The 11,378-nt window shown below is 48.8% G+C and overlaps 1 protein-coding gene across 9 annotated transcripts in view; it reads right to left on the bottom strand.

Annotated features, from left to right (window-relative positions):
- The window catches only part of NRF1 (nuclear respiratory factor 1), a 74,784-nt gene that overhangs the window by 13,834 nt on the left and 49,572 nt on the right, over positions 1-11,378 (bottom strand). For 7 of the 9 annotated variants that reach the window (XM_041123863.1, XM_041123862.1, XM_041123860.1 and 4 more), the window contains one exon: positions 297-353. The exons of the other annotated variants lie outside the window; for them this stretch is intronic. In XM_041123863.1, the coding sequence (XP_040979797.1) occupies positions 297-353 (57 nt within the window). The remainder of the gene's footprint in view (positions 1-296; positions 354-11,378) is intronic. 9 annotated transcript variants of the gene reach the window in all.

Below are 11,378 nucleotides of genomic sequence, written 5' to 3'. Positions count from 1 at the left end.
ATTAGCACACCCCAGAGGCATGCGCATCTCTACCCTGCAGCCCAAAGAGTGTCCAGGCACAGAGCAGCGGCTGAGACAGCCATTACAAGATGCCTGGATGTAAATATATATCTGACGTCTGATATCTTCCCCTTGAAAGTGTGAAAGGAGGAGAAGAAAAAAAAAAAAAGACAGATAGATATAGTCCCTTTAACCCCAAGAAACACCACACAGGCAGGAACCTAAAGGAACAAGTGACAATACTGACAACAGCCCAATCCCATTATTCCAAACTACCACCACAAAAATCCACTCACCTGATGAACTCTCTGCTAGGCTCCACTTGTAACCTGAATAGTCTGCTGCTAGGAAGCCTGACAATAAAATGCAAGTGTAAAAGGCTGAACAAAGGCCAAATACTACAGTTGGGGGGGGGGGGGGGGGGGGAGGATTAAGTGGGGTAATTAATATATTCACAGGAAATACATCCTTTTGCTTACTAGGTGAATTAAAAAATTCAATGCCCACATATGAGGAGAAAATTCAATGTCCACATACGAGTAACACCCCAATATTAGGCACAGTAACCTAAATATTTCTACCTCTACACAGAACATTATGTGCATAAGTGGGAGGCAGAGTAAGTGGGAGGCACATATCAGATAATTCCAGACGTTTGTACTGTATTTTACAAATATTTAGATGAATGGCTTAATTGGACCAGAGAGGCCCAATGAGAAACGGCTGCACAGAAGTGAGAGTAGTAAAATCCATCTTGGAGAAGCTAAGGCCACCTCCAGTAAATCTCTCCACTGTTCCCCGAGTAGAGGGATGAGAAATGAATGAGAAGCAGAAATGGCTGCCAAAGTGGCATTTCTATGTATCCCAAGAGCACGAGGCTAGAAAGTTCATGAAATCCAGGCGCTCGGCCTCACTGGTCTCTGAAAGGAGCTCAATGTGTTTTTAAGGCTACGACAGAATTGGATCTCAATGAGTTTCACAAGTTCGTACGCTGCGCGATAGATCACATGTGAACATGGACATTAGCATATACTACAGAGCATTTAGTACATGGAGATATAAAGCAGCTATTGTTCTGGCAGTAAGGTAATACGTAACCAGATAGTCTCTGGCTTCATCTAAATAACATTTTCCCAGCATTTCGCTAACTTGTTCAGCGGGAGCCTCTCTGCTACAACAGAGTGCACATTCATGGCCAACGAACGGGTCCAAAGTGATGGGCTCTCTCCCCCAGTGCCCCACTCCTGGCCCCTGTGCCTCTTTGCTGGGAGAAATCATGCTCTTAACCCAAGAGAGGTGACATGAACTCACAGCCAAGCAAGGTGCACAACTTTTGGAGGAGGACAATGCCTTGGGAAGGCGTTCAAAGCTTTACCTTGCAGATATGGAAAGCTGCAACTCTGGTGTCTCTGCTGAAGCCTTACCTTACACTAGTTCCCGTGCTAGCTACAAGGAGGTAAGCACTCTTCTTTTTTCCTTGGGGGAAAAAAGGGCTAGACACCCACCTTAAGGGTCCTTTTCCTCTCTTCTTCAAAGCATACCCTTCAAATCTAGCTATAAAAGCATCCCTGCTACAAACCAGCACACATCCTCATTGCAACGGTGTGAAGTGTCACAGTGCTTTGGTGTCTGCAGCCTGTCTTCTTTATAGGACAAGGGACCCATTTGGCACAGATCCCCCCGCCTTCCCCCCATGTAGGACCTGGCCCATCCTTAGCAAGGTAAGCAATAAATCACAGCAAATACACGACTCAGACATGGAACTTATCATGCAAAGAGCAAGTTTTTACAGTCTACATTCCTCCTTTTTTTCATACACCACCGTCTTCCACTGCCTGGGCTGCGCAGCAGGTGGGATGGGTTCCTACCTCTCTCTCCAGAGAGTGCTTATTCTTGGTATGCTACTGCCTCTGGCAGATTCCTCCCTTTTAAACTCTGCACAGCTGTTGATTAAAAAAAAAAAAAAAAAAGGCTTGGGCCCTGGCCTGGTGACTGAAGGCACAGAACATTTGTGCATCCAGGCAGAGCCCGAGCCACACAGGCTAGGTGGTCGGAAGCCTCTTTGCACACCAAGAGAAGGCAATGATGGGTGCAGGGAGAGAAATCACCGTTTGCTTTGCAGTAAGCAGGGGTCTTCCAGGTGTTTTGTCCCTGTGGGTCTCACCCCGGGTGCACAGGGGCCCGCAAAGGGGAGACTCATGGCACACGGACCCGCGCGGACAAAAACTGCAAAAAGAATCAAGCAGCCGCTTGTATAACAGCCTGTCCTGTCGCCTCCCAGGGCAGGACAGAACAGGTCGGAAAACGCTTCCTGAGAGTGAAAGGAGCTGCGGTGGCTGGAGAATCCCTTCTGCTTTGCATCTGTTGTGGATGATTCAGACCGGAGTCCCGCTCACTGGCTGCGGGAACAACTGCTCTGGCTCAGACCGCAGGTCCGCCTGGACCAGAAGCGAGAAGGCACAACTCTGACAGCAGCAAATAAGCAGAAAGCCTAAACCCCGGCCAAATTCAAGTCTTGTTAATTTGCTGCGGGACTTCAAACCTTGTGACACTTAACTCCTATTTGGAAGTGCGACTTGGACCCTTTTTTGCAAAGAAAACGTACCAGGAACCTCTGAGAAGATTTGGCTGAGTACATCATAATGCATCTGCAGGTTAGAGCAACAGGAAACAACCATGGGCCAAATTCATTGATAGTGTATAATTGAACACAAACACCCCTGTCTGCTGATCCCTGTGACTTCAAAGGAATTGAACATACTATATTTATGCCAGCAATAAAACTCAGCTTCCATTAGCTATACGTTCACCATTTAAATGCAGTGGTCCTGTCGTGCACACACCAATTAGAGTCCCCTAATGCTTGGGAGTACAAAGCTTTTTTTTTTTTTTTTTTTGATGGAAAGGGGTGGAAGGGAAGAGATCAGCCGGCTCAGGGGAATAGCAGAGAGCCTTTCACTGCGAGGTCTTGCATTCAAATCTGTCATAGGCCAGCGGTAACAGATGGCCACTTCTGAAGGCTGTTCTGTAGCTTACATGAAATGAGGGTTTGTCTCAAGCCACTGGTGGACAACTTACTGAAGCCACAAACACACTGCTGGTGGTTTCTGGCAGAGATGGTAGAGAAACCAAGGGATTACATGGGTACAAAGCAACTGCTGCTTACCTGATCAAAGGCACCTCCTTCCTGGAGGGAACAGAGGCAAATTGCTGGCAGCTTACGGCTGCTGCCGCCTGTGCAGTGGAGGAACCTCTGGCTCCACAAGCCTGGATCTTGGTCTGAGAGTGCCTGCTTTAGCTGTCATTGGCTCCTTCGGCTCGTCAGCACCAGTCCCTGTTCACTGAACTTCCCTTCGGACACGCTTGAGGTTTTGAAAATTAAAATCATAGGGGGAAAATGGAGATGAGGAAGTTCAAGTATATGTGGCAACAAGGAGGCAAACCCACAGGGAGGGAAAATTTGCTACGATCTGTAAGCTGGGTATGGGAATAACAAATAATACCATGATTAATTTTAAACCAATTCCAAGCTAGTGCTCCCTCAGTCTTTCCCTTCTCAGAGTCTGTGTCTTCTCCAGGGCACACTTTAACTTTCTGTGGGCAGATGGCAAAAAGTGCACCAGTGACCAAGCGTCCCTGGAGCAGAAGGGGGTCCACGCAAGCCATCAGAAAGCGTTACTCAGGGAGGAATTTGTACATATCAGAGAATAAATTAAGCCAACGGATATGGGGGGTGGGAGGAACAAGTCAAAATCAGGCTTAGAAATGCCACCTCTGGCTTTGGAAAAGATTCAGAGGAAACCACTTCAGGAGCAATTGCTTTTTTTCTTATTGGAACCTGTTTTGCAGCCTCACGTCGACTCACAGAAGCACATGTGTGCTCCTGACCTGGCAAGCGTGCTTTGCAGCGGTGGCTGGTGTGGCTTCAAACATACCAACCCACTGATGGACTCATGCAGCCAAAGAGATAGCAGCCTCCCACAGCAAGCAGAAGCCATCGTCCTGCTCTCGTATGCTGGCCTACCAGGGTCTGCAGTATGGGGAAAATAGGGCGATTCCCCTGCAATCTTCCTGCACAGCTGTTTACTAGCTGCGGATTACCGCTGTCACATGAGCTGCTTTACAGCAAAGCCAAGCTGTCTTCATGAGCTGAGAAGGTCACTGGGAGACAAGGGCCTCCAGGGACAAACACACTGCCCTCTACTGTGACTGTGATTTACTTCCCAGAGGGACGCCAGGCAGCAAGAAAAGCATTCCCGACTGGTCAGAGGGCAATGAAAAACGGTTTTACCTTCAAGCCCTCTGCCCAGCTATCGTTAGGACTCACCCAGAGAAAGGGGAGAGGAGGGATATCCCCGGGGGTTAGTCTCACGCTGTCCATTTACCAGGCTGCAATCAAGTTGCTGGAAGGCTGGAACAGTCTTTACAGTGACAAATTTACCTTCTCTTCCTTGTGTGCCCACAGGCGAGGGCATCCCACCAACCTTTCGGACAAGGCCACCCAAGCATCACCAGCCAAGGGATGCCAAGGTGGAGCTGCATCTCCCCAAGCTCTCGTGCAACCTGCTGACGCCTCAAAGCATAGATTAATCAATCCCATAGCAAGAAATGTTGTCTTCTTCAAACCCAAATCCTAACCGTTGAACATCAGGGCCAAAGAAGAGAAACGAGTTTCACTTGGAAAAACAGAAGTCTGAAGGTCCAGTGTGGCCACTCAGGAAAACGAATCAAAACCTGCAATCTTCATCATTCTGCCGTAGGCAGGTCTGGTGGACAATGAAAACATTTCTGCAAGTGAGATCGCTCACAGGCTCAGTGGTTGCAGGACAGGGCTCTTTACTATGCCCCAGAGGCACAAGACAGATGGGGTTGTGCTTTTAGGCTTTAAAATCAGTCCTTGCTATGGAGATCCAATGAAGAGGATAAATACAGTCACAGAATGATCCTCTAGACATGCTCAGAAAAAAGCAATAGAGGAACTCAAGAGGTCAGACCCTGCTAAGAAAGCAGCCAAGGCTGTTTTCAAAGAGGGGCAGAGCCCTTTATAAAGCAAAGAAAACAAACAGCCCCTTGAGCAGTTTGGAGATGTCTAGTCCCGCATTGCGCGCCCGGGAAGTGGGAACGCACAGTCCGAAGAGGAGCATGGAGTGGGGGAGGCTGTGCTGAGAACAGAAAGTGCAAGTAGCTTCGCAGGGAGGAAACTTTGGTCTAATACACAAGAGCTTCGTAAATGGAGAGACACGCAAACCATGCCTCAATACGCTGAAGAGCTGTACTTGGGGAAGCCCCAGCTTGTAGCTTAGCTTACAGGGTATTTCTCCTTCTAGTGGGGTGCCAGGCAGGGGGGAGAGTTCACAAAATCCATCTCATTTCATAAGATGCCTCACACGGTAACAACAGCTTGCTGGGATTTCAGCCAGCTTCCCATTTGGATCAGATTGCACCCTACGCCCACTGACAGCCATTAAGAGCCTGGAGCTCACAAACTGCCCTCGGGTCAGACGAGCCTCCATCCATTCAAAGCCTGGCAACATTTTCCACAGCTCTCCAGTGTACAGCGGGAGAGGGTGGCCTGATCCAGCCCAGCTCATAGCCACAAGGGTACCTGCTAGGGAAGGCAAGAACTGTGTCCTGCTGTCATGAAACAGCAGATTGCAGCCCAGTTCTGCTGTGACACAGGGGTGCAGGGGGATTAGAAAGCCCCTCTCCATCTGCCCTGATTCAGTGTAATCACAGGCTGCTCTTTCAATTCCCCAAGCCCTTGAATGGTGTAAGGGGTAAAAGCAGCATGGCACAGGTAGAAAAACAGCAGCGACATCCCCAGCTTTGTCTGTGGTCGCAGCACTCACCCATCACTACACAGATGGGGACATGGGGACTCTATTTCTCTAAGCAGGAGGCCAGCCACCTTGCAAGCTAAAATCTGCACTGAAAGATACTACAGCTGCTCCACAGCAGGGACCGTTGCCCATCCTTACCCCGAGGCAGCGAGGGGTCAGTTGGGATCAGTTGCAGAAGAAATGGTGCCCTACAACTCAAGATGCAAGTCTTGCTCCTCTCTGGGAAGCAGCTCGCCATGCCAGTGTGCAAGGAGGGTGAGCTGGGACCTCTCATTTGGGATTGCCTGGAGGACCAGGAGAATAAGCAGAGATTGTGACAGCAGGATGAAGTTGTCCTTGGTTGTCTCCTGTCTGCTGTTAAGCTGGAAGGTCTTCCAGACATGGGCTACATTACCCAACGTCTCACAGGGCTCAAAAAGCTGAGGTGGGGGGCTGCCACACACTCAGCATAGGTTTGAATAAACTGTTATTACAGGCAGAATCCATCACACATAAACTTCATCCTGGGAACACTGAGAAAGGAGCAGCAAAGCAGAGGCTGGTTTTGATATCGGCTTAATCTACCATCCACCCAGTTCAACACTTAATGGGTTGGAATGCTCAGATCCACCGTTGAGCTCTGTCAGCATAGAAATTGTCTGTGTCCAGCAGAAATGGCAAAAAAACTGCCTTCCCCAGCCTTATGTTGCCTGTGGTCCTTTTATGAGTACCACCACCCTATTTGCAAACGTGGCAGGAGCCCCATGAAGAAGCTCTGCTGGTACAGCTCTGCCAACCAAGCCTCTGATCTGGGTTACGTTAGTCATGGAGGAAGAGGCCTGGAAAAATGACTCACTGGCATCTGCGATGGGTCAGGAGAGTGATGCAGGACCAGGCAGCTTCACAGAGCTGGTTTTCTGACTCCATCTGTGCCCTTTTCTTTAGGCCAAGAGCTATAAATAGAACAGCACCATGCTGAAGATGTGCAGGTTGTCAGGAGAGCACCTCCCTACCCCAACTTGGGGCCAAAGCACCGATCCCTAGACGGCGGCACTAACGAGGCAGACTACACAGATACCTCCATCCCTTCCCATCCCAATTCTTGGGCTGGAAACAGTGGCAAGCAAGGAGAAGTTTGTCTATCCAGTTCTGTGCTTCCAGACATACTTAGGGAAACATGCTAAGTATACTGACTGCCATTCCTTTCCTGCCCGTATTCAACCTCATCTCTTTTAGACAAAAGGATTAGGATACCCATCTCTTGCAGGCACCCCAAAACCACTGCTGCAACCAAACTGGTGTAGGTCCGAAGTCCTTCTCAAATATCTAAGTCTTACAGTCAGGGTGCATATACTTTAGGGAGATAAAAAACCCCACAATACATCATCACCAAAAAGCCCACCCCTCTCTCAAACAAAATCCTATACACTTCTCAATCATGCATCAGTCAAAATGAGGACTGTACTCCATAAAGATGACCAGGTCCTTCCTTCTCCTGCTCAGTGTTCATCTTGGCTGAGCAAGAGTGGAGTTGTGCAGAGCTGCCCATCCCCATTAGCTTACGCAGACATCAGGCAGAACGCACCTTCTCCACAAGCAAAGGTGATCTCCAACCAGCCAGCGAGCCAAGAGCCATATGGCCCATGACCCCCCGATACCCAGATTCAGGGATGTTAGCATGAGGGGACCAGCAAAGCTCAGGACCTCAGTAATGTGGCTCTCAAAGCCAGGTTGTTGGGGACTTTGTCACCGTAAGTTGAAACAAACGCCTGGAATTTAACGTGAACATTGGCAATAGTAAAGTCAAATGAAAAGTCCCATTAAGAGATGGAGAAAAGCAAGATCCAGTGAATACAAATATATGCCCCATGTATCACTTCACCTGCCAAAAGGCTTGGCCTCTTTTCAGTAAGCATCCTGCACTGACCAGCTCCTTCTGAAGCCACGTGGATTACTGAGGGACTGTGAGATGAAGACACAGAAGCCTTGACAAATATCATACAAATAAACCAAATAAATAGGCTTCAAATTCAACCTAGAAACACAACAAATTTCTAGTCAAGCAGCACATTCATTCAGAGTGCTCCCAGTCAGATCAACTTATTACTCTTTTGTGATGAAGTGTCACCACGGGAAGGAAGCTCAATCTTGGGAAACTTGGGAAAGCAACAACCCTACGTAATGAGAAAATAGGGTCACTGCTGCAGGAGGAGAGAAGCAGGAAAGCCATGCCATGAAGGCCCTTGTTGAAGCACATCTCTGTAAGGAAGGCTATGGAAGACACAAACCCTGCCTGCTTCCTTAAACCCACGTTCAGCCCCAGCCCAAGCCCACGCTGCAGCTAGGACAGGGCATGGTGGGAACAGCACCTCCGGCACACAACATGCTCACGTTTCTATGCTTCCATGCATGAAGCAACCAGGTCCCTTTGCCTTCTCAGCCCTGAAGATCTCAGACCAAACATTCCTTAAAATCCATCTGCCTCAGTGAAGCTGAGCCTTTATGGGGGAAAAAAAAAAAAAAAAAAGAGAAAGAAAAAGAAAGTTTTCTTCCTGACTGCTGCCCCCAAGATGTCTGTGTTTTGGCACCAGAGTGAATGCATGTGTAAAACAATTGGGATCCCTCAAATATGAAGCTTCCCAACACAACAATTCAGAAGACAGACTGATGAACACAGTGTCAGTAGATCTGAATTTTCCAAGAGAAATTCAAGATCAGCAGAAAGAACTTAAGCTTTCTGTTACTATCGCAAAGATGGGAACTGCTTTAGGTAGTAAGACCAGAACTGCTTTAAAGTATTGCAGCAGACATCAGGCAGCTTCTCTTTTTAAATTTATGGAAAAAGAAGAAATCCTGCCCAGCCTGGAGTCGATACCAGTCCTGCTTCCTCTTCCAGACCAGAACAAAAGGGAACATATTGCAACTATGCTGAGAGAGGAGGGCTGCTGTCTATTTCTTTAAATGTAATGTTAATGCCTTGTAATCAGCTTTAATTTTTAAACAGACCCAGCCCTCCTGTCCATTTCCCCTAATTCAGGACACGTGGAAGGTAAATGGCCTATGCTTAAACCGGGACAGCATCAGCTGTGACAGCTGGAGAGCCTGTAAGTCTCAACTGCCTGATAACAGGAATGGATGTCAAAACTCACCAGGGGAGGGGAAACGGGGAGGGCAAGGGAGGTGCTGGAGATGCTGTAAGGTCATTGAGAAGCCAGGAGATAAGGCCAGACGGGGCACAGCTCATTTACTGGATGGAAACTCACTGAAAGCAACAGGACTCGAAGAAATGCTAGAAGTGATGAAACAGCAAAGGACTTGGCAGTGACTCCCTACCCCTAACGAAGTTGGCTTCCCTTTCAGGGTATTGCTAACACCATCACAAACACACTGAGGAAAATCTTTTAGGGGACAGCAATAGATCAAGCTAGGAACTGAGCCACTTCTGGTGTCTGCCCCGGACACTGCCTTCTCTCTTTGCAATCTCAAAGGCGTGTTTCAGAACTAAAAAGCAGCCTGTAGACTTCATGTGAGACTTGGACACAGAATGGGGGCACAAAACCACCCAGGAGGCTCTCCTTGTGCTCCTCCAACACCGCTGCCTTTGCAAAGAGGAAAGAGACCTGTGGTACATTACAAGTGCTCTTTATATAAAAACATTTTCCCCCAAGGAAATAAAATGGCAGAGCCCACAAGCCTCCCTATCCCAAAAGCCAAACCGTACCCAGAAATAACCATTCTGCATCTCCATCAAGGGACTTATCAAGGTCACTCAACAAGCCAAGGGAGGCCCTAAAGCCAGCAGCACTCAAGTGCCGTGGCATCCACCTCCAGCCTCCTGCTCTACTCAAACAACCCAGACAAATTGTCTGTGCTGGGTTGTGCGAGGCTGGCTCCATGTAACATAACTGCACGTTGGCATAGGTAGCGCCTGGTTAGTTGGACCGAAGGGAAAATCTGGCCATCAATGCAGTACAAGCAGGACTTGTCTGAGCCACTATTTTTAGCCCCGGTTGGTGGGCAGACAAATCCTAATCGTCAGCGGCAGCCGCCTCGTCATCAGTCCCAAGATGTCAAACCAAAGCCGCACAGCGCCCATGACAGCCCAGCGTCAGAAGGACAGCCTGAGCCGACTGCACCGCCAGCGCTGCCCGAGATTAGTGCCCAAGAGTAATGTAGGACAGCAGCAAAAAGCATGAGATCCATCATGATGGGTTTAAAGCGGCAAGGCAAGGCAAGGCAAGTCATGCCAAAGCGAGCAGAAATCATCTGTGCTGGTAAAGCTCAGTGCAAGCGAAGCAGCGGTCTCGGGTCTTGGAAATACTTTGGCCCTCATCGTACTGGGAAAGACCTAGCAGCACCATGCTGGCTGCTGGCATCAAACCTGTGGCTGGTGTCCCACGATCCCGGCACTGCATATTCCTCATCAACCACACTGGGGCTCCCCGGACAGCCAGAGGCTGACATGGAAAGGGTGCAGACACAGAGATGGCTGAGCTGCAGTCAAGTACCCCCTCTCTACAGGGCACACGTAGGGAACTGCACATACTTGACATAGAATAAGCTCGTTTTAAGTGAGGCTTATGCCAACATATTTTACTCAGAGTGCATCACGGCCCCGTTGCTGGCAATAATTCATTCATGCACAGTAATTCGTCCTCTAGGAAAAACTTCTCACTGTTCCTGGACATGCTCAGCACATGCACCCAGGAAATCACACTCATCCACTTCAGCTCTCCTTGCTGGCTGCCACCGGACTCTCTTTTCCCCTGTCATCTGAAACACATCTGCAAAAATTATTTTCCTCACTTCTCCTTCAGATTGGGATTAAATCCTATCTGTTTCAGGGCAACGTTTCATTAAAAAAAAAAACCTCTTCCCACCCAGAAGACCCTACAAAAAGCTTGACACTTTCCTTCCTGTCTGCTTGGATGCGGGCAAGCTGATCTGCACTTTGCCAAGCTGCTAGCAACTCATTTGGGTCCATCTTCCATAAAAAGGAGATCCAACAGGAAAAAAAATATTTCTTTTAAAGACTGACACTTGCAGCAGATCAGTCTCCAAGCCTCCCCCCCCCCCTTTTTTTTTTCTCTCATGCAAAAAAGCCACCAGTTACCAGCGGATCAGTGTGCCGCACCTCCCTGTCCCAAGGCATCCAAAAGCAAGAACAGGCAGTTCCCTTCGCTGGGTTTGCCCGACGTATCTCCCTCTGCTTTCACACTCTCTAGGAGACGCGCACAGCCCGGGGAACAGGATCTCAACTCCTGCTTTCCCCTCCTGGATGTGCTTTCAACTGTAAACAGCCTACACAGAGCCCGACGGAACTGGCAACCGTGCTCCAGGCCTGGAGGTCTCCCCATCTCCCATCTGCGCAGCTGAGGGTGGAGACAGGTTTCCACCTGACACCTTATTGATTTCGTGCGGGAAGCTCGGCAGCCTCACCCAGAGCTGAAGGCTTTTCAGCATTTAAACCCTTTCTGATATAGCAGTCGCCAACTGGAACAGCTCTTCTGTGCAGCAAGTTCCCCGTCACCCTAAATGCCGCTATAGGCTTGTTTATCC

This window comes from Aquila chrysaetos, chromosome 5 (assembly GCF_900496995.4).
Source record: "Aquila chrysaetos chrysaetos chromosome 5, bAquChr1.4, whole genome shotgun sequence".
Classification (NCBI taxonomy): Eukaryota; Metazoa; Chordata; class Aves; order Accipitriformes; family Accipitridae; genus Aquila; species Aquila chrysaetos.
Note: the sequence above shows the minus strand (reverse complement) of the source record. Positions and strands in the feature narration are given on the sequence as shown.